The following is a 22,896-nucleotide window of genomic DNA, read 5'->3' as shown; positions in this document are numbered from 1 at the left end:
GTTTTTTTGTAATACAGAACATTTGCTAATGTGGCAAATTGATATACAAAAACATAGGTTAATATGGATCTTGAATTTGACATTTTAAAAAAAGCATTTTGCCATAATCTTTTTTGAAATTCCACTGGTTAATGGAGTAATTTTGTGTAGTGATTAAGATTATGGGGGAGACTGAGTTCTAGTTCCTCCTTAAGTATGAAACTAGCTGGATGATCTTGAGTCAGTCGCTCATTCTCAGCCCTAGAAAGTAGGCAATGGCAAACAATTTCTGGGGAAAAAATGCTAAGAAAATTGCAGGGCCTAGTCCAGGAAGTTGCCAGGAGTCCATTCTGACTCAAAGGCACAAATACACACACAAATAACAAACTGGACACAAGATTACACTCTTTGGACTTGGTATGGGAATCAGTACAAGTTCTCTTCAGTCCTCATGTTGTGCAAACTTATTGTTTGGTTTGGAATACAAGAATGCTAACTCCTGTTTTCCTTTTCAAGTTGTTTTAAAATGTTTGGTTTCATTTTTTTTACAAATAAAATACTTTATAGCCTGTATATACATTCAAAATATCAATTTCCCTCTTTTTAATTGTTTTAAGTAAATTAATATTATAACATACAGCTCATGATTGTTTTCCTTAGAACCGAAGTGCCATTAATAATGGTGTAATATATTGCTAACATCTTACTAAACAATGATTTTCAAGCTTATTTTGATATATGGACATTAACATATGACAAAGCAATTAATCTAACTAGTATAGTTAAAATAGCGTGCTTTAAAGAAGTGAACAAACATTAGAGAAGGATCTGTTAGATCACTGAGCAATTTTGAATAGATTGCCAAGGGTTTCTAACTCCCAACTGTCTTGACAGTTACTCAATTATTTTCATTTGAATTTAGGAGGAAAACAAGGATTGGAGTTTTGGGTTAAAGATTCTGTGAGCGTGATTTTGGAACTTATCATAAATTGTGGATTGAGTGCATACCGAGACACATCCATTTCCTTAATATATATCTGTCTGCTTACTATTTTACACCTGGATTTTGGCTAACAGACCCCAGGATTCTAGTAGAAAAATAGATTCCACAGATAATCTTCCATAGGTCTAATATGACAAGAAACCAAATGAATCTAGATCAGATTATTTTTTTCTTGTTCTCGTTAAAACTGTTATTAAATAAAATTATATCAGTTATCTCCCTATTATTAGTTCAGGGGGAATTGTTTTTGAACTTACTAGTATTTCAACAGTTCAATCTGGTACTTTGTTTATGGAACAAGTTAACTAGGCTGCTTGAGGGGCATAATTATCTTACTTAGGAAGAAGTATATGTATTTCATTGGGCTACTATGCTGTGTAAACAATAACAATGTTGTATGAACATAATCCCAAATACACATAAAGGTTTCCCCTGTCCAGTTGTGTTAGACTCTCGGGGGAAGCACTCATTTCCGTTTCCTGGGTGAGGGAGCCACTGTTACCCAAAGGCACTCTATGGTCATGTTACTGTACCTAGATCAGGGGTGTCAAACTCGCGGGCCGGATGTGTCATGTGCTGGCCCCTGCCCCACCAGTTTTAGCGAAGGGGGGAAAAGTTCTGATATATCACGTGACACCGCGAGTTTGACACCCATGACCTAGAGGATAACTGACTGGGGAAAACTGCATTACCAAGTGACTTGATTACATATTGCATTTAGCCATGTGTTGTTTAACCATGTTTGACTTATCAAGATAAGTCAAACTATATAATCAGTCATATGAATCTAATCAATGTGAATTTAGGACTCCCTGAATAATTTAAAATATCTGTGGAATGTTTGCAATACTAGCTTTATCAAAGTCAGATTAACTGTAAGGGTTCCAACTGCTTCCAAAGACAAGACTAATAAGTGTTATTCTACTCTTTCAAATCTCATGGGTAGTTTGTTGCAAGATTTTTTTTTTATTCCAGGGAAACAGAAACTTGTAAAACTATTAAATTGCAGGGAATAGACCAGGTAATCAGGTCAGTTACCATTGACTCAAAGGCACTAAAAAAGGTCTATCTGAAGAAGGAAACTATTAAAATGAGTGTTCTGAAACATAATTAATTTTAAATATCCATTAAATTATGTTATTTAATACTAATCTAAACTAATCGTGTAAGCATATACAGGACTAATAACAATAGACAAAAATTGGAAAATAGCATGTTTCATAAAAGACAATATGTGGATCCACTTCAGTATGGGAATACATCCCTAAGAATATTTTAAGTGGAATAGTTTTACAGTGTAATGTAGAAATAACTCTTAGCTTGGTATGGGTAGAGATAGCTTCCTATCAGCTATAGACCTGGATGTTTCAAATTCTATTGATTTCAGAATTTATTTTATAAATAAATGAATATTTGAACATCTTACACAATTAACAGATTTCTGTATTTCCCTCAAAGCATAGTTGTTTATACCTCTTACCCAATGTAATGGAAGATTTATATTCACATTCTTTTGTTGGGCCAGTTGCATAGCAACTAACAACTGCAGTACCAGGAGGCCACCTCACTATGAGCAATATACCTTAACAGAATTATTCCAATTTCTCCTATCTTCAGCGCATGCAAAACTAGAAACTACTGATAGTAGGAGCATTTGGAAACAAAACTGAAATTCATGGTATACTTTTTGTTTTCACAATGCTCCTTTTCTATGTATCAGTTCCTTCCTCATTTTTCAAAAAGAGAATAATCCTGAAATAAACACATTACACTATACTTTCAGAATACATGCACAAATGAACAATATTCAGAATAGATTAAAAAAACTTGACTTGTGTACAACAAATAGAACAGGAATATTGGCCTGGGAAAGAAGGGAAAAGCAATAAATCAAATTGACTAATATAAGGTTTTAGACCAAATTGTGCCAGAAGACACTGTTACTGCAAATTTCTACTTGGAATGTAAGTAGTATTTACTTATGTTCACTTGCATCAGTTCTAAATGGGGAACTAGTATATGCAGGAGTTGAATGTTAGGTTCAACTAGAAAACCTGGATCTTTGGATTTCCCCCCACTCCTATATTATGCCTTGTTTTGGCCTGAATACATTATGAAAAGTATATAAAATTATGGCAAAGTATATTTATCAAGATCTTTTACCGACCATGCAATTAATATTATAATTGATCTAAAAGTCACCAAACTAGAAACGGAGATTGTAATTTCTAGTTTTGCCTTAGGCATGAAGCCAGTCAGTTGGGTGACCTTGGGCCAGATATACTCTCAGCCCTAAGAAGGCAGCACTGGTAAGCCACTTCTGAAATAGTTCCAAGAAAACTGCAGGGACCAGTCTAGGTAGTCACCAGGAGTCAAGACTGACTCAAAAGACAACTAAAAGAAAATTAAAACTTTATTTCACAAATAAGGTAACTCTAAAAAATTAAGTATTTAAGGCAATCTTTCATAATTTCCCACCTCATTTTTAAAAAACTGAACAGATGCCTTAGTTTGAACACATATCAAATCTGTGGAACTTTAGTTTCTTTTTACCCGATTGCACCCATGCATGTACATTTATTGAACTTTTTTATTCAAAACCATTTTCTGTAATGCTTGTTAAAACGGAAGTTTGCAAAAAAAAATATTGGTGCAGTTGGAATGATTCATGGTCAGAAAAGGATGGCAGAATGTTCCTTGAAACATTTGCATACCTGTTCCCAAATACCAATATCCAAAATGACCTTAACAGAGCTTATTGTAACCAGCTCTCAAACAACAAAAACAATGCTGGATAAAAACAGAATTTAACTCATACTCTATACTTTCTAGAGATTATGTATAAACTGCTACACACAATAATGTCCTAAACTATACTGTCCCATAATATGTGCCTAGCTGATTCACTCTGGCTGGATTAGCATGCCCCAGGTTCCACTGATTAAATAATGCTGTATTTTGGGACCCTGAAAATATGTCTTCTGTAGCAGCATCTGCACTCCGAAATAAGGTTCCTCCCGAGATTTGAACAGCTTCCACCCTAATGAGATTTCAAAAGACCTTGAAGACATTGTCATTAGGGATTTGGTGAGGATAGTTGATGTCTATTTTTTCCTTCCCTTGTTCCCATCCGAGTTTGTTTTCTCTGCTATGTTAATTTCTTATTTCTTGTACTGCATTATGTGTTTTTAACAATTTGTAAACCACCCAGAATCGCTGGGAGTCAGGTGGCATATGGATTTAATAAATTATTTACTGCACATAATGAAGTCCAGTTATGATTGAAAATCTTATTATTCGGGATGAAGTTTGCTCATGTTAAATTGAGAAGTGTCATTCTGTCACAATCCTCTATTTTACATTTGACAGTATAGTTGGGAATCATCATTTTTATAAAGCCTATAAATGAATTTATAAAGATTACTAAAAGTAAACAAGAACTGGAAGTATGGGAAAAACCATGATAGATTACTATGTAAATGTAATAATGCCTATCAATAGTTTGAACATACAAACTAAATGCAGTAAAGTATTGCAACAAATGTGTTATAAGCATAGCTATATACCATTTTTACAATTACAACATAAATCCATTTTATTATTAGCACAATCTGAGAATATGCTAACATAAAATTCCACCCCCCCTCCCCAGCACATTTGTAGTATACCCCAATATTGAGGATTCCAAATGAGTGATGTCGGATTCATTCCCAGAGAGGATTCCATCTTTAACTGTGATCTGTTCTCAGAAAGAAGTAATTTCAGCAAATTCATAGCGTTGATAACATAATTATTTTTTTGCTGAGGGATAAGGCAAAGGTCATGCATAACGTGGCATGTTTATTTATCAATTGGTAAGAAGTCCGTACTTGTGTAAGCAGCAAAACAAAATCTGAGCATGAATGATTCCTATGAAAAACCACTGTGAGAAATATCCTCCAGAGTGATGAGTACAGTTCTTGGCCAAACATATAAAACATGCTATACGAAAAAGTTGCTAACTAAACATGTGTATTAAATACTGAAAGGGAAGGGGGTGGTTTACATTTTTATTATAATTTATTCTATTTAACAATCTAAGAAGTTTGCAGCCATCAGCAGTTCCAGTGCAATCTCAGGTGCAATTGGAAATTCAGGAATCTCTGTGGAGCTGTTAGTGTAGCGAACCTTATAGGTGAAATACATGCATACTTTAGATAGGACGTGAGAAGGAATCTCTCTGAAATTCACTTCGTTTGTTTCATTTTCAGCAAACTGCCCTGTGCACATAAAAAACAAAGATAACTCATGAGTATATTTTTTGACAAAAGTTTAATTCAGAACTGTGTGTGTTGAATTTGTATGTATATACATATAATTTAATGAAACCACTGCTACTTGAACTTCTGCATTTTAGATTTGTTATGCCTTCTTTATCTTTTATAATTATTTAAATTTGATCAACCTGAACAAATTCAGAATGAATTTTCAGATATATTCGTTTTAATTATACCATTGGATCTAAACAGAATAAAATAAGTTAACTTCTTACACACACACACACACACACAGCACATGTACATATACATATAGAGAAAGCTGAAAACTGCACTATTAAAAGTTATATTCTGTGACCATTTCCTCTCTGTTCACTTGCCTTCTGATACATACATGTATTTCTTGGAGGAAAAGCCAAAATAGATAAGTATCTGGCATACATAGTTCTCATTCAAGCCTTGACTTTGTTTAGTACCTGTAGTTTAGAAGATAAGCCCATATTTAGTCATTGGCCCCCATTAAATGTTTTTTTGGGGGAAAGCACCTTGAATCCATATAGCTGATTGGTATTTGAGAAGATATGTGAAATAATATGTTTTCTATTGTTGATCTACATCCAGAAGTAATAATTGCTGCATTATATCGCTAAAATTTTGACGAGCTGTTTTTATGTTATCCTGGCTTTCCAATAAGGAGTTGAGAAAAACATATTTGGCTGTCCCATTTTTATTCACAATTCCATGGTGTTAATTAGCAAACTGAGAGATAATGGTTGATCCATTAGTTGATGAGCTAGCTTTATAGTTGAGAAGTGTCTTATTCAGATATTTTCATTATTATTTTATTTGCAGACATAAAAATATAATGACTGAAGTTAACTGCTATTCTAAATCATAAATTATAGTTAGGAATATGGGAAAGCATCCATAGCTTTCCCAAGTAGCTAAAAAGACATCAACATTCAGATATCTTTTAAAGTTCTCAGTAAATCCTGTACAAATTATATCTATAACTATATACGAGGGACCTGTTTTCTGTCAGATGTTGCTGCATGAATCTATCATAACTTTGTTTCTGTCCTGAAAGCAGATTAGGCCTCTACATTTTAGAGAAACTGAAACTCACATTTATCTAATTAAAACTTAAAAACTATTCCTAGAGCAATATTAAATGCAATTTTTAAAATAACTGAATTTTAAATGAATCAGATTTTATTTCCAAAACAAAAGAAAAAAAATGAATTGGGAATTGTGCCATACTGATGTTAATTATTATAAAAGTATTTGTGATAAATTTGAATTAAATCTGATTTTAATAGCTATTCATTATCTGTAAATTTTATTCCTAGAATAAAATTGTAGTAAGCATGATTGAATATATGTAAAATATAAATGAATGTGATATGAAATATAAGCTCCTTCACCCCATAAATCTAGCTTGTAGGAACCCAAATCTATTTTATGGATTTACTGGGCAGGGCAGATAACATATTTATTAGGAAATGGCTGCAGTGAGGAAGGGAAATTGATCCTACCAGTGATATCCCTTGTATTAGCAAATGCACTCTCAGTCTCTATAGAATTGTACAATTATTATCATTAGCAGAATGAATATGGAAATTATTTTTCCATAATGTATATAATTGACCCAAATTGGTATTATGGCTAACTCAAAACTGCTCCCTTTTCAAAAAAACAAAAACTGATTTATAAAAATGTACTGAAAGCTTAAAATCTTTTCTCTGGTAATATTGGAAAATCCCTGTGATTCCAAAATCATTTTCACTTTTGTTTGGACACATAGTCTCTGACTGAAATTGAAATACTAAATCCTACAAAACTGTACTGTTCTTTTTGAGAAACTGGTTTCAGAGATTACTCTAGTATTATAAGACAAAAAAAAATTCTCAATCCGAGTTTTTCAGAAATGAGTATATACCAACCTGGGCCACTCAACATTGCCTTTATTGTTCCTGATGTGAGTGCATGCTCTCGTTTAACAATGAATTCATGGCCATCAGAAGATATCAACTTCACATACATAGCATCAGGGCCTTCACACCCACCATATGTTTTCTCTTCTCCATCTACAATATGAAATGAATGAATAATTTCAATCTATGACTATTAGAAGGCTTAACAAATAAATAATAAACAATACAACATTGAATTAATTATATTATATATAGTTTGGCATGGAGAACCTGTTTGGTATAGTGGCTAAGGTGTTGATCTAGAAACTAGAGGACTGTGAGTTTCACGCCTTAGGCATGAAAGATAGTTGGGTTACTTTGGACAAGTCATCTCTCTCAGCCTAACCCACCTGATAGGATTGTTGTTGGGGGGAAAATAGAAGGAAGAAAGGGTATTAGATATTTTTGCTTCCTTGAGTTCTTATAAAGTAATAAAAGTGGGATAAAAATCAAATAAAGCAAATATATATGAGAATGGTAGCAAGTCCAACATGTAAATGTGATATTGAGATATATCTTATTTAGGATAAATACTGTAAGAGTTCTTATCTCAAGTTGCTTTAATAGTAATCTACCTGAAATCTTTCAAAATACTACAGCATTCCTTGGTAATATTCAAATCAGATGAACTTTAAAAAGCCATCCTTATCAACATTTTGAGATACAGTTATCTAAAATACTTCATAACAGGAAATAAATTTTAAAATATCGAATTTAAATACAGATATAATTCCAGCACACTATAATGAATTCTAGTGTTTTCTGTTATACCCACCCTCCCTACAGGTACTAGCAATCTTTGTTTTTTTAAAAAATATATTTCACCTGTCAGGATAATACTCACAGCATGACTTATAAAAGGACCATATTTGTAGAATTCTTTCTATAGGCTGTTAATGGAAATTAGCTTCATGAGGGAGAATGGCTGAAGGAAAAGTTCAATTATGCAGGCTTTGAGATGGTAATTACTTCCCTTCCTTCTCCAATTTTCAGAACTGCTTATACTGCCACTTCCTTCTAGGGAAGCATGTTTTCCTGATGGTTTGTCATTTGCCCATCTTTCTTCTTTGTTCCTCTTCAGTTTTTCAAGATTTTTAGAATCCCCATGTCCTTTCATTCATATTTTATTCATACTTTAATTTTGTGAAAACTTGATTTATCTCCAAATAACGTGAGGAAATTTTTTTTTGACGTTTTAAAAGGGGAAGGTGTTGAGGAAGTGATACATATCTCCAAATAATGTAAGATTACAAGTGTCATTTTGTCATTCAGCAAACAAAATGAACCTTAAAAGATACTCCGTAACAAACAACTGCAATCACAAGTATTATATTAATTACTACTCTGAACTCTCACCCAAGTTTTTATTTAAACATGACTGAAAGTAAAATTAGCACTTTTATGATATATTGAGTATGTTCTTAAAAAGCAAATATACTTCTAAAGGATATTTTTGTCAATATCCTTACCCATCTCTTCTTAACAAATGCCTTTGGAGCTTTTAAACAGGATCTGAAAACAAATGGAAAAGTATATACATATTCAAGTTCATTATGGAAAAAAAAAAGAATATTGTCTAGTGGCAGTACAAGGTCACAACTGCAGTCCTTCCTACAGTTGGTAGTGACCTCAAAGAAAAACATGATTTAGCTATGTTTACTATACTATATTACTATACCATATATAGCACTGTGTTTACATTACTACCCCTTAATTTGAGGCCAAGGTTATCTAAGGATACTTAATGCACAATTATGAATTTGACTGGCCAATCACATGCCTGGCTAAAATCTTATCTAGGTATTGTATGCCCAGAAACATTTACAATAGGTTTCAATGTAGTTCATTTACAATGTCACAGGCAACCAAAGTCACATGATCACTACTTCACAAAGTGGGGAAGCCAGCAAGGAAAGGTGCAAATCACTCTGGTAAATTGTTCCCATCTGCAGTGGATACTCTTACCTGTGCACAATCTCTATCAGCCCTCTCAAACCTGCACTAACTCACTCCCCCAGTTCCCTCATCTCACCCACAGCATGAGCTAGGCCTCCCGAGCCCTCCCCACCCTCTGTGGCAACTCTGTGCTCCTTACCTGGGACTCCCTCTGCTTCTCCCTCAACAACCCACGTCTTCAGTTAACATAATAGCCACTGGACCAGTTAGGATTGCCATTGCTAAGTGATGGTCATGTGACACTGCATTTTAGGACTGCATCGCATAGCAATGGCAGTCCCACTCTCAATTGTTGTCATAACCCAAGAACTATTTTATACTAAATAGATTATTCTATGACATTATCTGGAGATTAATTAACTGAATGATGTTTTTCCTGAAGGATTTTTAATAGACATTCAAATTATCATGGGAAATGCTATCAAAATAAGAGACAAAAACTGATAAATGAGAATATGCGTAGCTCAGGGTTGAAATGAGTGGGTCTTTGATGCTCTCTAAGTTTGGTTCTTTTCTTGCAGATGTTTCATTACCCAAACTAGATATCATCAGTAACAAGCATGTCAGATTATTTAATTCAGTCTTCCAGAACTTAATACCTATCAGATATGTTGGATTATATCTCCTACAATCTAAAGGTCAAGGATAAGTGTCTAGAAAGGTTGTTTAAACATCCATGGCATTGCTTGCACAGAGAGCCAAGATGATAAAATGATTGGATTAAGAGTGGCTGGGTTCTGGTCATAGAAGTCACTTGGTGACTATAGCCTATAGAACATAGAATATCAGAGTTGGAAGGGACCTTGGAGGTCTTCTAGTCCAACTCCCTGCTGGAGCAGGAGACCCTTTACTATTTAGCCAGGTGGCTGTCTAGTTTCTTCTTAAAAGCCTCCAGTGATAAAGCACCCACTACTTCTGAAGGCAAGGTCTTCTACTGGCTGATTGTTCTCACTGTCAGGAAATTTTATAAAAGCCTATATAAATATAGTCTTCACTCACTCTTAGCCCAATCTATTTAGTCAAGCTATGTGGAAACACAGGATAGTACACCACCATAAAGTAAATGAATAGACAATCAGTCAGTCCAGGAATTTCTTTCACATACCGGTACTATTTTTATTAAAAACACCTAACTGAATTTTTTTTGGCCAGGTGTAAGCTTGATTTTCAGAATAAATCTGGCAAAAATACTGCCCATATTATCAGAATACAAGTATGATAATTGCCAATAAGGAACAGTTCATATTGTATGTGTATTCTTACATAAAGTATATCAATATTATATCTGTATTTACATAGTTATATAAATATATATATATATATATATATTCATTCTTGAATTTACAGGTATATTTTTCAGGATAAATCCCTACCCCACACACATTGGACCTCAAAATTCCTTATGGATAAAAACACATAGTAATGATTAGGAAATTCTCATTCTAGGCAGCATGGCCAGAAGTAATGTTAGCTGAATACTGTTAAAAATTCTGAAGACACATTATAAAAATATTGTCCTCATTTAGAAGACAGAATTGTCTGTCTTGCTCTCTATACTATACAGAGATAGAGATCTTGTTTAAAATTGAAATACACATAGAAATAGTAGAACTTAATTGTTTAACTTTGGTTAAGTCTGTGATGTACCAAGTTGGGAATCAAGAAAACACAAGCCTTGCTATCAGCTAATTCCATGATTTACCTATTGAATAAAACAACCGAGATTAAAAAATGCCTGACCATACTTAGATATTACATCAATATCTGCTTTGTCAATTGATCAGTATACCAACACAACTGGGACTGGGCAAAGAAAATGACTTTGAATGTCATTTTGCACAAAACCCTTCACAAATTTATTTGAATATTTTTTTTTATTTTTTTTGCTTTTAATTTATATGCTGCCCTTCACCGGAGACTAAGGGCGGCTTACAATGCGTTAAGCAAATAGCCTTCATACTTTTGTATATTTATACAAAGTCAGCTTATTGCCCCCACAATCTGGGTCCTCATTTCACCTACCTTTGAAAGGATGGAAGGCTGAGTCAACCTTGAGCCTGGTGAGATTTGAACTTGCAGTAATTGCAAGCAGCAGATGTTAATCTGTTAATAACAGTGCTTTAGTCCACTGTACTACAGGCTCTTTCCTGTGGGAGGTATTATTCCTATAGAAGGGGCACTACTACCTGAATATTTAATCTAATTTTGCCCAAAATTATACATGTTGCCTTTTAAAATATGAAATCAAAGATGTATTGGTCAAATACATGCCCTGAAAGTGGACATGCTTCATCTCATCAGAAAGCTACATTGTGCCTTCAGTTTCAGTATATCAGATAAACATTTTAAAAGTTTTAGTTATTTTGGGTTGCTCATCCTAGTCCACAAGAACTGTTAAATTCTTGAATTAATTAGCACTAGATGTAATAATGCCCACTAGCCTGGATAGTTTTAAAAAGGATTTGGATAACTTCATGGAGGACAGATACACGAAGAGCTTTTAATCTTGAGACTCAAATACTGTACCTCCAAAATACCAATCTCAGAAAAATGGTGAAAAGGGTAATTTTTCCATCTCCTTTTGCAAGAAACCTAGAGGGACAGCTTGGGCATTGTGAAAAACAAAATGGACTGACTTGTGTTTTTGAGATTTTAAATTTCTAAATCTTAGTTTGTAAACAGTCGCTAATTTAATCGGAATCAAAATCAGTTTCACCAAACTGGATTTGAAAAGATTTGTTTTTGTTGCTTGTGCACACACAAAGTGACACTACATAGGTAGCTCCTTCTCCTATGGTACCATTCAGATCTATAATTCTTAGAAATTTTACCTAGCATGACAAACAACTACATTACCTGGAGAATCTGGGGCAGTTGCAGTCCTAATATTATATACTTTGAGTGCTCCATATTAAGAATAGGCTGATAGGTATGATTTGGTTTTGATACATAATTTATTGCTGTACCTAATTCCCTAGCATTATATGTACAGTAACAGAGTCAGTTTGGTGCAGTGGTAAAGGCACCAGGCTAGAAACTGGAAAACTCTGGTTTCTAGTCTTGCCTTAGATACAAAGACAGCTGAGTGACTGTGGGACGGTCACTTTCTCTCAGGTCTAGGAAGAATGCAACAGTAAACCATTTCTTAAATCTTGCCAAAAAAAACATGCAGAAATCCAGGCAGTTGGTAGGAGTCAGCACTGTCTGGAAGGCACAAGTAGGTTTAGGTTTAGGTTTATTTGGATTTATATACCGCCCTTCTCCCGAAGGACTCCCGAAGGAAGCATGGTATAATCCGTATTCATCTTGCATGGATCATATTTTAAATAACGTTGAAAAATACTTGGGAATTGTAGGCAAAGAACAGATTTTAGAAGAGTGATGGAATAGTATCACATTACCAAAGCCACCACGCTTGATTTCTAAGCTACCCAAACATTTGAGTTATGAATATCTTGCTATACCATTTCATTTTAATCATAAAGGGTGGGGGAGGGGGGAAGCAGAGAAGAATGCTAGAGAATAGAGCAGTGTTTCTCAACTTTGGAAGCTTGAAGATGGGTGGACTTCAACTCCCAGAATCCCCCAGCCAGCGCTGCTGGCTGGGGGATTCTGGGAGTTGAAGTCCACCCATCTTCAAGCTACCAAGGTTGAGAAACACTAGAATAGAGGAAAGAAATGATGGGGGAAAATATGTATGGCAAAGACAGCCCAAGAGAAAAATCCATCCAGGAGTTCACAAATAAGGAAGAGGTGAAGCCTACAGAAAAAAAAAATTGACATAAAGTCCTCTTAAATCCTTACTAAAAGGGAAGAAAGCGGAGCAACCCTTACAGGGTGCTTTTCACACCCTGTGTGTCTACAGACGTGGCAGCTCTGAGGATAAAACGTAATTTTCAGGGGGTTCAGGGAGGAAAATAGACACGGGGCGCTTTTAAGAGGGCATCGATAAGTCCTATCAGAGGCAAGAGCGGCTTTCCCAATGCAAAGCGAAGCACCGTTAGGGGAAGGCTGGCTGAAGAGATTCAAGCCCGGGATTAAGTCACTTTCCGCCCCCCCAGCATTGACACCAGCCCCTTCCCCACGGCTCTCGAGTCCTCGTGACGAACAAAACACGCCAGAAAGAAACGTGTCTACCAGGCCGAACAACTCACCGCTTCCCACCCGCTGAAATCCGCGAGGCAGCTTCTCAGGAACGACACCACTCCAGCCGGGACAATCCTCCGCAGAAACTACTTCCGGTAGGTCACCGATAACGATTTCCGGTATCCGAAACGTAAGGCCGGGAAGTGATGGGGGGGGTGTAAAACGAAATACGATAGAGATATAATGTAGAGTAGCACGCTATGGGAAGCAGCAACTGCGGGAATCTTTTTTTCGGGTAACTCGGATGACTGGAGGGAGAGACGTTTTACTAACGGTATTGTAAAATGCCGACGAACGGTCCTGTGCAGATTTGAATTATTAAGAGCTACGTCAAGCTTGCTCGCTCTGTGAAGTACACTGGAGTGACCCCTTCCCTGGCTGAAAGCAGAGCAGTACCTGTGTCTCGGGTGCTTTATCCCAGGAGTCTCTAACCTTGGCAACTTGAAGCCTGGTGGACTTCAACTCCCAGAATTCCCCAGCCAGCTTTGCTGGCTGGGGAATTCTGGGAGTTGAAGTCCACCAGGCTTCAAGTTGCCAAGGTTGGAGACCCCTGCTTTATCCGACACTCCCACCGCTGCATCCCAGTATGTATATGTTGTTTAGCTCTCAAATGGATCTAAGCAAAGGCACTTTTTCTTTCTCCTATACACACATAGGGAGCTGTTTACAAAAATCTGGACCAAAAGACTCGAACAACCTCGGTCTTGTGATGAGAATATCACACTAACAAATTGTAGAAGTTGATTATTTTCCTTGTAAGTTTTTCAAACTTGGCAACTCGAAGAAGGCAACTCTAATAAACACTCAGAATTCCCCAGCCAGCATGAAACGTTGAAGTACACTCGTTTTAAAGTTGACAATTTTTGAAAAACGCTTCTTTTAGGCTAGAGTCTACCTGTGCCTTGGGTGTACTGGATGTAAACCTGGCTAGGTGGCTCAGTGGCTAAGACGCTGAGCTTGTCGATCAGAAAGGTCGGCGGTTCGAATCCCTAGTATAGGTCTCCTCCCTGCGCGAGCAGGGGGTTGGACTAGATGACCTCCAAGATCCCTTCCAATTCTGTTACTGTTGTTATTGTTAACGGGAAAGACAATTCACGAAAGTAAGAAGCCTGCGGATTCTTATGGCTCCACTTTTAATGCTTAATTAATTAATTTAATTAATTCATTTTTAATTAAGCTGAATTTTAACTAAGTTGAATCATTCTAAACTAAAACTCTAGGAAGCCGGGAGAATGTGGCTGGCTCTCGCGAGGCTCTATAAGCTGGTTAGCATGAAAAGGCGGAAGTTTGAATTCCTCTCCACCCTCGCCCGCCAAAGCAGAGCAGTTGTTCTTCCCCTTTGGGATTTATTGGTCCTCTTCAGCCCTACAGATCCCTTCGAATCGTACGCGGGTGGATTCTTCTGATCACTAGGTAATAAATCTAGAAAAGACATTGGAGATTAATACCAAGTAAGGGAGAAATAACACTTAATTTCCAAAGAAAAGGGACTTTAATAGGAAACGAGTAGAAAGGAACTTTTTTTTTCCTGAAGTTTAAAGCAATTTACTTGCCTCCTAGAAAGAGTCAGTGGCTTTTTTCCCCCCTTAGCTCACCCAGTTTCATTTTTGCATTATTTTGCCACTGACTATTGAAATGCATTGTTCTCAAAATGCAAAATTCTAATTGATTTGAAACCATGCCATGATTTTCTAAATAAACTGACAAAATACAGGTCTTTATAAAATTTAATTTATTTTCATTATCCCATACTTTTCTTTACTACAAATACTTGAAAATGTGGTAGGAAACAGCTGCAATATCCAGCATTAAGTGAAGTCAATTATGGATGGTGGAGCTAGGTTTGTTGAAACTCTAAAGCGGACAGGATATTTCAAGGCAAATTCACTTAATGGAGAAGACTTTGACTGGTTATTTGAAACTTTGGAAAATAAATCATTTCTGGAGTGGTTCTGTACAGCTTTGAATGAACGGAATGTATTGTCTGAAGAAGAGTTGCAGTCGTTTAATGCTCTCCTAAAATCATCAAAATCTATTTTAGGAGAAGAAGCTCTCAGTGAAGTTCTTAAGATTTCCAAGCCTCTTGATTTGAACACTAACAATTATGAGGAAGAAGAGGAAACCCTTAAAATGTTAGAAAATGAATTTCAAACTCTTAAAAAGATTAAACAGGTAAAGATTCATCGTCGTAACAAACTTCAAATCATGGCTTCGGCCAATAGTTTTATCTCCTTAAAAGTTAAAGAAAGAGGTGAGGAAGGACTTAAAATCCTGAAAGATGGTCAAGGGAACTTTACAGCCATGAATATAAAGATAAACAATGAGCTTCAAACCCTAACTGAAGGAGTTAAGAAACTTGCTTCTTTGTTTGCGGTTGCAGCTGGGCAAGATCTGGGTTCTCCTCCTGTGTTGCTAACCCAACTTCCTTTAGATAATTATTTGTATCAAGAAGAACAAAGCACCGGAGCTCTTACTTCCTATACAAAAAAACAGTTTTTTCAGGGTATATCTGAATTGGTGGAAAGTTCTAATGAAGAAAATTTTCAACTTTTACATATAAGTAAGTCCTCCAGCTACGAGGGAAGCAGTGATATATGTGATGAAAGATCAGAACTGGCTAAGTTGCAAATGGCATATATTTGTGCTCAGCATCAATTAATTCAACAGCAAGCTAAGAACCTAAGTATGAGATCGGGTCTTCAGTGGGCAGAGAAGAGTATTGGCACTTTAAAAAAGGTAAGGTGATTTTTGCATAAGGCTTAATGCTATTGCCTTAAAGATATGGTTTTAAATGGGCTTTGAATTCATAGTGAGTTGACTTGAACATGTCTTGAACAACTCTTAAGTGTTGCATAGGCTGGCACTCATTATTTTGAGCAAACTCACTTGGCATTTTAGATTAGATTATGGTAATCCTGAAAATGAAGTAAGAGTTGCTCAGATCCATGCTGAGTTGGACCTTGGCTGGTTTTGAGGTGTGAGCTGGAATGAGTTTGAATCAGTGATTTTTGAAGTAAAAAGGATTCTCTGTGCCATTAGAGAATGGTCTTTGAAGGAGGGGGTAATAACTTCAGATTTGAAGAAGGCAATGGTTGGATCGCTGCTTAAGAAGTCATCCCTGAAGCCAATACTTTCAGTAGTTATCACCCCCTTTTTAGGGAAGGTTGTTGAAAATATAGTCTGGCTGTAGCTGTAGAGCACCTTGGAGAAAGTAGATTATCTAAGCCTGTTCAGTTAGATTTCAGGCCAGGATTTAGTACAGAGACAATCTTGGTCATGCTCACAGATGACCTGTGGTGGAGCTAGGATGCAGGTGATGCATTCGTTCTTGTGCTCCTTGATCTCTCGGGTTTAGTACATTGACCATGCTATCCTGGACTAGTTTTGGCAGTTGGGAATTGGAGAGACCATTCTCTTCCTTTAGGGCCAACTTCAACTGATGCAGAGGTGGGAGAAATAGCTCCTAGGCCCCTCATTTGTGAGATACCACAGGGCTCAATGTTGTGTCCCTTCCTATTCAACATCTACATGAAGCCTCTGGGTGAGGTCCATATCAATCAGTAAAATTAGAAGTGAAGTGAGAAATACTTGATAAAAGAACAAAAGACTTCTAAAAGTTTCCATCCTTATATGAATCATTGATGGCTGAATTTGCTTCATAGAATAATTTCTTTGTTGCAATCCATTATGGTGCCTTTCAAAAATCCATTACAGTAAAGTCCATTATAGTCTGAATAAAGTAATTATAAAGAGATTGATAAATGAAGTTTTGAAAAATATTTCTCGCTGGCTTAGGTCTACAGAAACTCAGATTTTAAAGATGGGTAATTGTAATTATACTTCAAAATATAGTGTGTTATGGAATGTATTCAATTGATATAGCTGATCACTTCTCAAATGATTCTGAGCAGCTAGTGAGGGTTAAATACATCACAATATGTAAAGAAGACAATGAAAACAGAACACACTTCTTTAGGGAAAAACACAGATTTTAAGTAGTTGCAACAGACATATCCTGGCTCAGAGCATTGTGGAAGAGCCAGGTCTTGGGGACTTTTTAAAGGCCAGAATTGGGTTAGAATGTATTCCATAGAGCAGGCATTGTGATAGAGAAGGTTCTTGTGTCTTACAAGATGACATTGTTCAATTGTTGACCTAGAGTATCTCAACTCTGTTGGTTAAAACTCAGAAACTATTTCTCTATTTTGCAGATTCATGGAAAAGAAAACTTTGAAGCTAAAATTTCTAGCTTGAATAATGACATTGCAAAAATAAAAATAGATTTATCACAAATAAACAGTGGAACCCTACCTTCACTGATTAAGGAGAATGCAGAGCTCTTGAATATGCCTGTGGTTAAAGGGGATTTTGATTTACAAATTGCTCGACAGGATTACTATATATCTAGGCAGGATCAGATTTGTAACCAGCTGATCAAACAGAAGGCATCATTTGAATTTCTTCAGTTGGCATATGAAATTGAATTTCAAAAATTTAGGGAAAACAGCCGTCTGCTGGAAAATATGGTGCAAGACCTGAAATTAAGCAATGACATTTTAGTACGGACAATAGAAACAATGTCTGAGCCTTCTATAGCCCTCCAAAGGACACCAAGAAGCACTGTTGAGCCAAAGGATATTGCAGCACATAGGTAAGAATCTGGGTTATTTCAAACTTACTGAAGCACTAAACATAAGGCCTGTTGTCAATAAATAAATCTCAGGCCGAAACATAAAAATAATTTGTTGGTAATTGTTCTAAAACAGCATATTCTGTTATGTACAGGTAGTCCTCGACATACATCAGTTCACTTAGTGACAGGGTGGATTTGATTTAAATCAAGTCGATTTAAATCACAATTTAAATCACTAGTAAAAAGGCTTGATTTCAATCAACTTTATTTTGATCATAATTTTTAAAGTGCAACTGTCATCTCTGTCTGACAGCAGCTCCTCCTCTCACCCGCTGTTGACTCACCGACAGTCCTAATTTTGCAGAATATACAGCCTCATGCTACATAATTAAGCTCCACTTCATGCTGAATAAACTAAATTATTAATGTATCTAGATAGATTTTTACAAAAGCATTTTATTAAAATAATTTTAATAAAAAATGATTTAATTAAAAAAATCAGTTTTTTTAAAAAAAAATAATCGATTTTTATCCACTCTGCTTAGTGATTGTTCAAAGTCACGACAACATTGAAAACGACTTATAACTCTTCCACATTTATGACTGCTTCCACATCCCCATGATCATGTGATCAAAATTGAGATGCTTTGCAAGCGACTCCTATTTATGACAGCTACAGTGTCCCTGGCTCATGTGATCACCTTTTGTGACCTTCTGACAAGCAAAGTCAGTGGGGACTTTGATTCAGATTCATTTAACAACTGCATTGCTAACTTAACAACTGCATTGATTCACGTAAAAATTGTGGCAAGAAAGATTGTAAAATGGGGCAAAATGCATTTAACAAATGTCTCCCTTAGCAACAGAAATTTTGGGCTCAATTGTGGTCACAAGTCGAGGATTACCTGTGTTTGTATGAACTCATAATAGACATTTACTTTCTTTTTATTGTACAGTATTTTAAGTTGTTTCTAGTTAAACAGTTGTTAATCTGAATACCTGCATGAAAACTGATTGTCGGGAATAGATGATTTTTCTGCAGAGGTATAGACAGCTGAAATGGAGAATGACCTTTAAAATCAATGGATGTGATCTCACTTCCCATCCAAACTTTGCAGATAAACAGTTTCTGAGCCCACTTTTAATATACAAGTATTTTGGAATTTTGTTATTTGGTTTGGAGAGTATAATTTACTTCCTTCCTTAAATAAAAGAGTGTATGGATGTTACAGTTTGCATCAAATGTACATTTTCATCTAATTTTGGTAACATTTCAAACAAGAATATTGGATAGTTTAATGTTCTCCCTGTATTAATATATACAATACAACAGCTGCTTGATATTGGATACATTCCCAAGTCAGTCCTACTTTGCCAGGGTTTGGTCTTATTTATTTAAAATAATGAATTCCAGAAATAATGTCAAGTGTGACTCTTGAACCAAGCATAACATGGATGCAAAGGTCAAATATCTTTTGTACTGCTGTATTTGCACCGGACTTTACATATTTTATTAAATAATGTAATATTTTATGCTTCGCTGTTAATGAAATACTGGCATTGTTAACTTTGTTGTATTTTTATCCCACCTCTATACATATTTTAAAGGATGTGTAAACTTCTGGAAGGAAGGAATCCAAAGCAATTATTTAGAACATATGAAAGGCTTGAGGAGATGGCTGAAAATTTGCATTTGGATTCAGTATCGGTGCTTGACCGATTAGTGCTAGCTGGCCAAGAACAAAATCATCTTTTGTCAAAGATGGATGCTGATTTAACAATTCTTCATGATTCCATATACTGCAAAGGAGAAAGTGTGTGCCTTAGTAATCAGGTAAGTAATTGGATTATGATAATCTGAGAAGGTGGTTTCATGGACTATTCAGCCGTACATTTTTTAATACTTATTGTAATTATAAGGAAGTACCTTATTCACACAACTTTGATGTGTTTAATCTAAACTCTTTAGTAAGATATCACAAAGCTGGTAGGCAGAATTAAATCCTTCCAAATCTGTGACACACTATGGACCTAGCCTTAATATTCTGACTCAGGCTGGTTCTTTTTTCTTGACCATCTTAGTGCTATCAGCTGTTCATATTGACATCTATTGAACGCCAAGCTTGCAGCCCCTGCTTCACTGTGACAATACAGGTAGTCCTTGACTTACAACTGTTCATTTAGGGACTGAAGTTACAACGGCACTGAAAAAAAAGATTTATGACCATTTTTCACACTTATGACTGTTGCAGCATCCCCAAACAATATTCGGACACTTGACAACTGGTTCATTTTTATAGTTGCTGTGTCCCAAAGTCATGTGATCACCTTTTGCAACCTTCTGACAAGCAAAGTCAATGGGGAAGCCAGATTCGCTTAAAATCATATTACTAATTTAGCAACTGCAACAATTAACTTAACAAATGTGGCAAGAAAAGTCATAAAATGGGGCAAAGCTCACCTAACAAATTTATCACTTGGCAACATATATTTTGGGCCTAATTTATGGTCGTAAGTCAAAGATAATTGTTTTCTCTGGCTTTCCAATGTTATTTTTTGTATTTCCACTATTGGAAGAGAATGAAGACCCAACATAAAATTGCAGTGCTGGCTATGTGAAGTGTATACAGTAAAAATAATCTGCAACCCCAAATAATATAATTCAACTCAGGTTCATGAAGAATTACTGCAATACTCAGTAAATATTACCAGTTGTGAATAATAATTTTCTGAAAGCCCTCTCCTATCAGGGTTCTGTCTTTGGAGGTGGGAATTGTGCTTGTTTAAGAGAAGTCTTTCAGGTGCATTGGCACTACAGTGGAAAAACACTTTCTGGCCTCTTGTTTTTTTCACCTACTTTCTAAGACAATTCTGATGCATCTTCTGGGCCTCCTCAGTGGACCAAAGTATATTCTGACATTGGTGCACTGAAAGAGGCCACTTGGAGGCATTTTCATCAAGAGTTTGGAGTCATCTATGGCCAGAGGCCACATCAATCAATAGAACAGCATGTCAGGTAATTGGGAAATTGTGCTTCTGAGGCAGATCTAAAAAGGAATGCAAGGAAATTAAAATTGCTGTACTCATCAAGAAGAGAGAAAGAACATAAAAGCAGGATTTGGGTAGCTCTTTCGATCTGGGTTACTTACACCAGATATTGGTATTTTAGTTAGAGCCCACTTTCATACCACTCATGCATTTGGTTCTTAGTTTTATCTAATTGTTAATGTTTTTGTATTTGTGTTTTTATTATATTGTCAGCAGCCCAGAGTTGCTTTGGATAGTGAGATGGGTGACATATAAATTTAATAAATAAATATGCAATAAGCTACATGACCAAAGTGAAAATGGCTATTCAGTTGACATCAGCACTTTTGAATATTTGAGCTTGAGACTCTCAATCTAATGTTTTGTGTGAACCCAGCCATACCTTTTTATTTAGCAGAAGGTTCTTGCCAACGACCAGTAATAGTTGGCCTATAGAATCAAATCAAAATTTTCATATTCCTGATTTACAGTATAAATGCCAAGAATTCCAAGTTTTAATTTTAAAGAACCATATTTCAAAAAGATGTGGGCAGAAAAAGCTCATGTTTGCATAAATAAAAGAGTTAATATGAAGATATCAGGATATAGTGGGACAGAAATGTATTGAACTCACTATTGTATTTCTCTCATGTTTAGCAACTGTCTGAACAGTTACAGCAGCTGGAATTCCAGTTGAATAAAATAAATCAGCTTATTACAGATTTCCTTGCTGATATAAAAGCTAAGAAGGATGTCTTGGAGAATAATAAAGTACAGGAGATGGAAAGAAAACTCTATGTGTTCTTCTTCAACGATGAAGAACGTTTGAAAAACATTGTGGAAACATTGGAGCAACGGGTTGAGGCTCAACCCAACCTTTAAAGATTATATGTTAAATTACTAACATAGATTTTTGGGGGGAGGGGTGTGTGTTTATAGATTATTTTTTTTTTGCATTGAATTTTAATCAAAAGGGCTATTGTTGCAGCACCAGAAAGTTTAAAGGAAACTATGAAACCACCTCTATGTGTCAATAGTTATTTAGCGAACTAGATATACAATATTCTTGAGCTTAAAGTCATAATATAATCTGGGAAATATTCTAATATGAAAAAAACTAAGTCCAAATGGACTTGTTGCAAGACTTCCTAGTTTATTACACTAAGTAGGAGAGATGTGTAAAATATTAATTCATTAGCCAATAGTTTTTCCATTGGTTTTTAAAAAATCCTTATATTCAGTATATTTCTCATTAACATTTCATTCTAATTAGGCAAATATTCTGAGCTACCTTCCTCAACCTGATGCTTTCCCATAGTGTGATTAGAATAGTTGTGGATTAGGACAGCAGGGGAATATTGGGCTATGAAAAGCTATTCTTACAGGATAATTAAACCTGCATTTCTGTAACCAATAATACTCTGTGTTATGTTATGTATGTTACACCCTCCTTCCACACACTTATATTCAGTTGTAATCATTAATTTTAGTACCAGATTTAACAGTTGATAATTAGATTGTAAATATTGGCCCTATCAGAAAGCTGAGTTTTGTAACTGAAACATGTAAGCTTCAAATAAATGTTTAAGCAAATCAAAGGCTATGGGTTTTTTTTTATTTCCTAGTCTTATCCCCCCCCCCTTCTAAAAAAAACATTTTATTCCAGGTACAGAACAGAGGGAATCCTTTGCAGTATGTTTACATATGTAGCTCATATTCCAAGGGGAGGGGGGGTTATTCCCAAAGTTTCCCCGGGGTGCATTTTTGATTCACTTGGCATTGCTTTTTTTTAAAAAAAATAGTCCAATTGCTTCTTCCACCATCGCTTCTCGAGTTCTCTTTTCCCGGGACCACTTGAAGAGGGGCACTTCAAACGGGGCTCCATTCCCTCGGCTGAGAAAAGTCGGGTTCTTGGCATTTGAT

The 22,896-nt window shown here is 35.7% G+C and overlaps 2 protein-coding genes across 3 annotated transcripts; one reads left to right on the top strand and one right to left on the bottom strand.

The window, feature by feature from the left end:
* Positions 1 to 4,802: 4,802 nt before the first annotated feature.
* Positions 4,803 to 13,412, bottom strand: ELOC (elongin C). 2 transcript variants are annotated; one of them, XM_070942202.1, is made up of 4 exons: positions 13,322 to 13,412; positions 8,681 to 8,723; positions 7,182 to 7,325; positions 4,803 to 5,241 (listed from the first exon to the last, which is right to left on the bottom strand). In XM_070942202.1, exons 2-4 carry the CDS (start codon positions 8,682 to 8,684, stop codon positions 5,051 to 5,053), a joined length of 339 nt encoding a protein of 112 aa, XP_070798303.1. In that variant the 5' UTR covers positions 8,685 to 8,723; positions 13,322 to 13,412; the 3' UTR covers positions 4,803 to 5,050. The 2 variants fall into 2 exon arrangements, with proteins under 2 accessions (XP_070798303.1, XP_070798304.1); XM_070942203.1 differs by lacking the exon at positions 8,681 to 8,723 and having other exon boundaries at positions 13,322 to 13,388.
* Positions 13,413 to 15,137: 1,725 nt separating this feature from the next.
* Positions 15,138 to 22,498, top strand: HAUS3 (HAUS augmin like complex subunit 3). The gene is made up of 4 exons (XM_070942201.1): positions 15,138 to 16,049; positions 17,525 to 17,964; positions 19,555 to 19,780; positions 21,631 to 22,498. The coding sequence occupies exons 1-4, from the start codon at positions 15,138 to 15,140 to the stop codon at positions 21,853 to 21,855; spliced, it is 1,803 nt and encodes a 600-aa protein (XP_070798302.1). The 3' UTR covers positions 21,856 to 22,498.
* The last annotated feature ends 398 nt before the right edge of the window (positions 22,499 to 22,896 follow it).

This window comes from Pituophis catenifer, unplaced genomic scaffold, assembly GCF_029215685.1.
Source record: "Pituophis catenifer annectens isolate HBS135680 unplaced genomic scaffold, rPitCat1.0.hap2 SCAF_3, whole genome shotgun sequence".
Taxonomy (NCBI): Eukaryota; Metazoa; Chordata; class Lepidosauria; order Squamata; family Colubridae; genus Pituophis; species Pituophis catenifer.
Note: the sequence above shows the minus strand (reverse complement) of the source record. Positions and strands in the feature narration are given on the sequence as shown.

Coding starts and splice junctions, on each gene's coding strand:
- HAUS3 (XM_070942201.1), top strand. CDS start 15,138: ATGGATGGTGGAGCTAGGTTTGTTGAAACTCTAAAGCGGACAGGATAT. Junction 16,050..17,524: donor GTATTGGCACTTTAAAAAAG/GTAAGGTGATTT, acceptor TCTATTTTGCAG/ATTCATGGAAAAGAAAACTT. Junction 17,965..19,554: donor AAGGATATTGCAGCACATAG/GTAAGAATCTGG, acceptor CATATTTTAAAG/GATGTGTAAACTTCTGGAAG.
- ELOC (XM_070942202.1), bottom strand. Junction 5,242..7,181: donor GGCAATGTTGAGTGGCCCAG/GTTGGTATATAC, acceptor TTATGTGCACAG/GGCAGTTTGCTGAAAATGAA.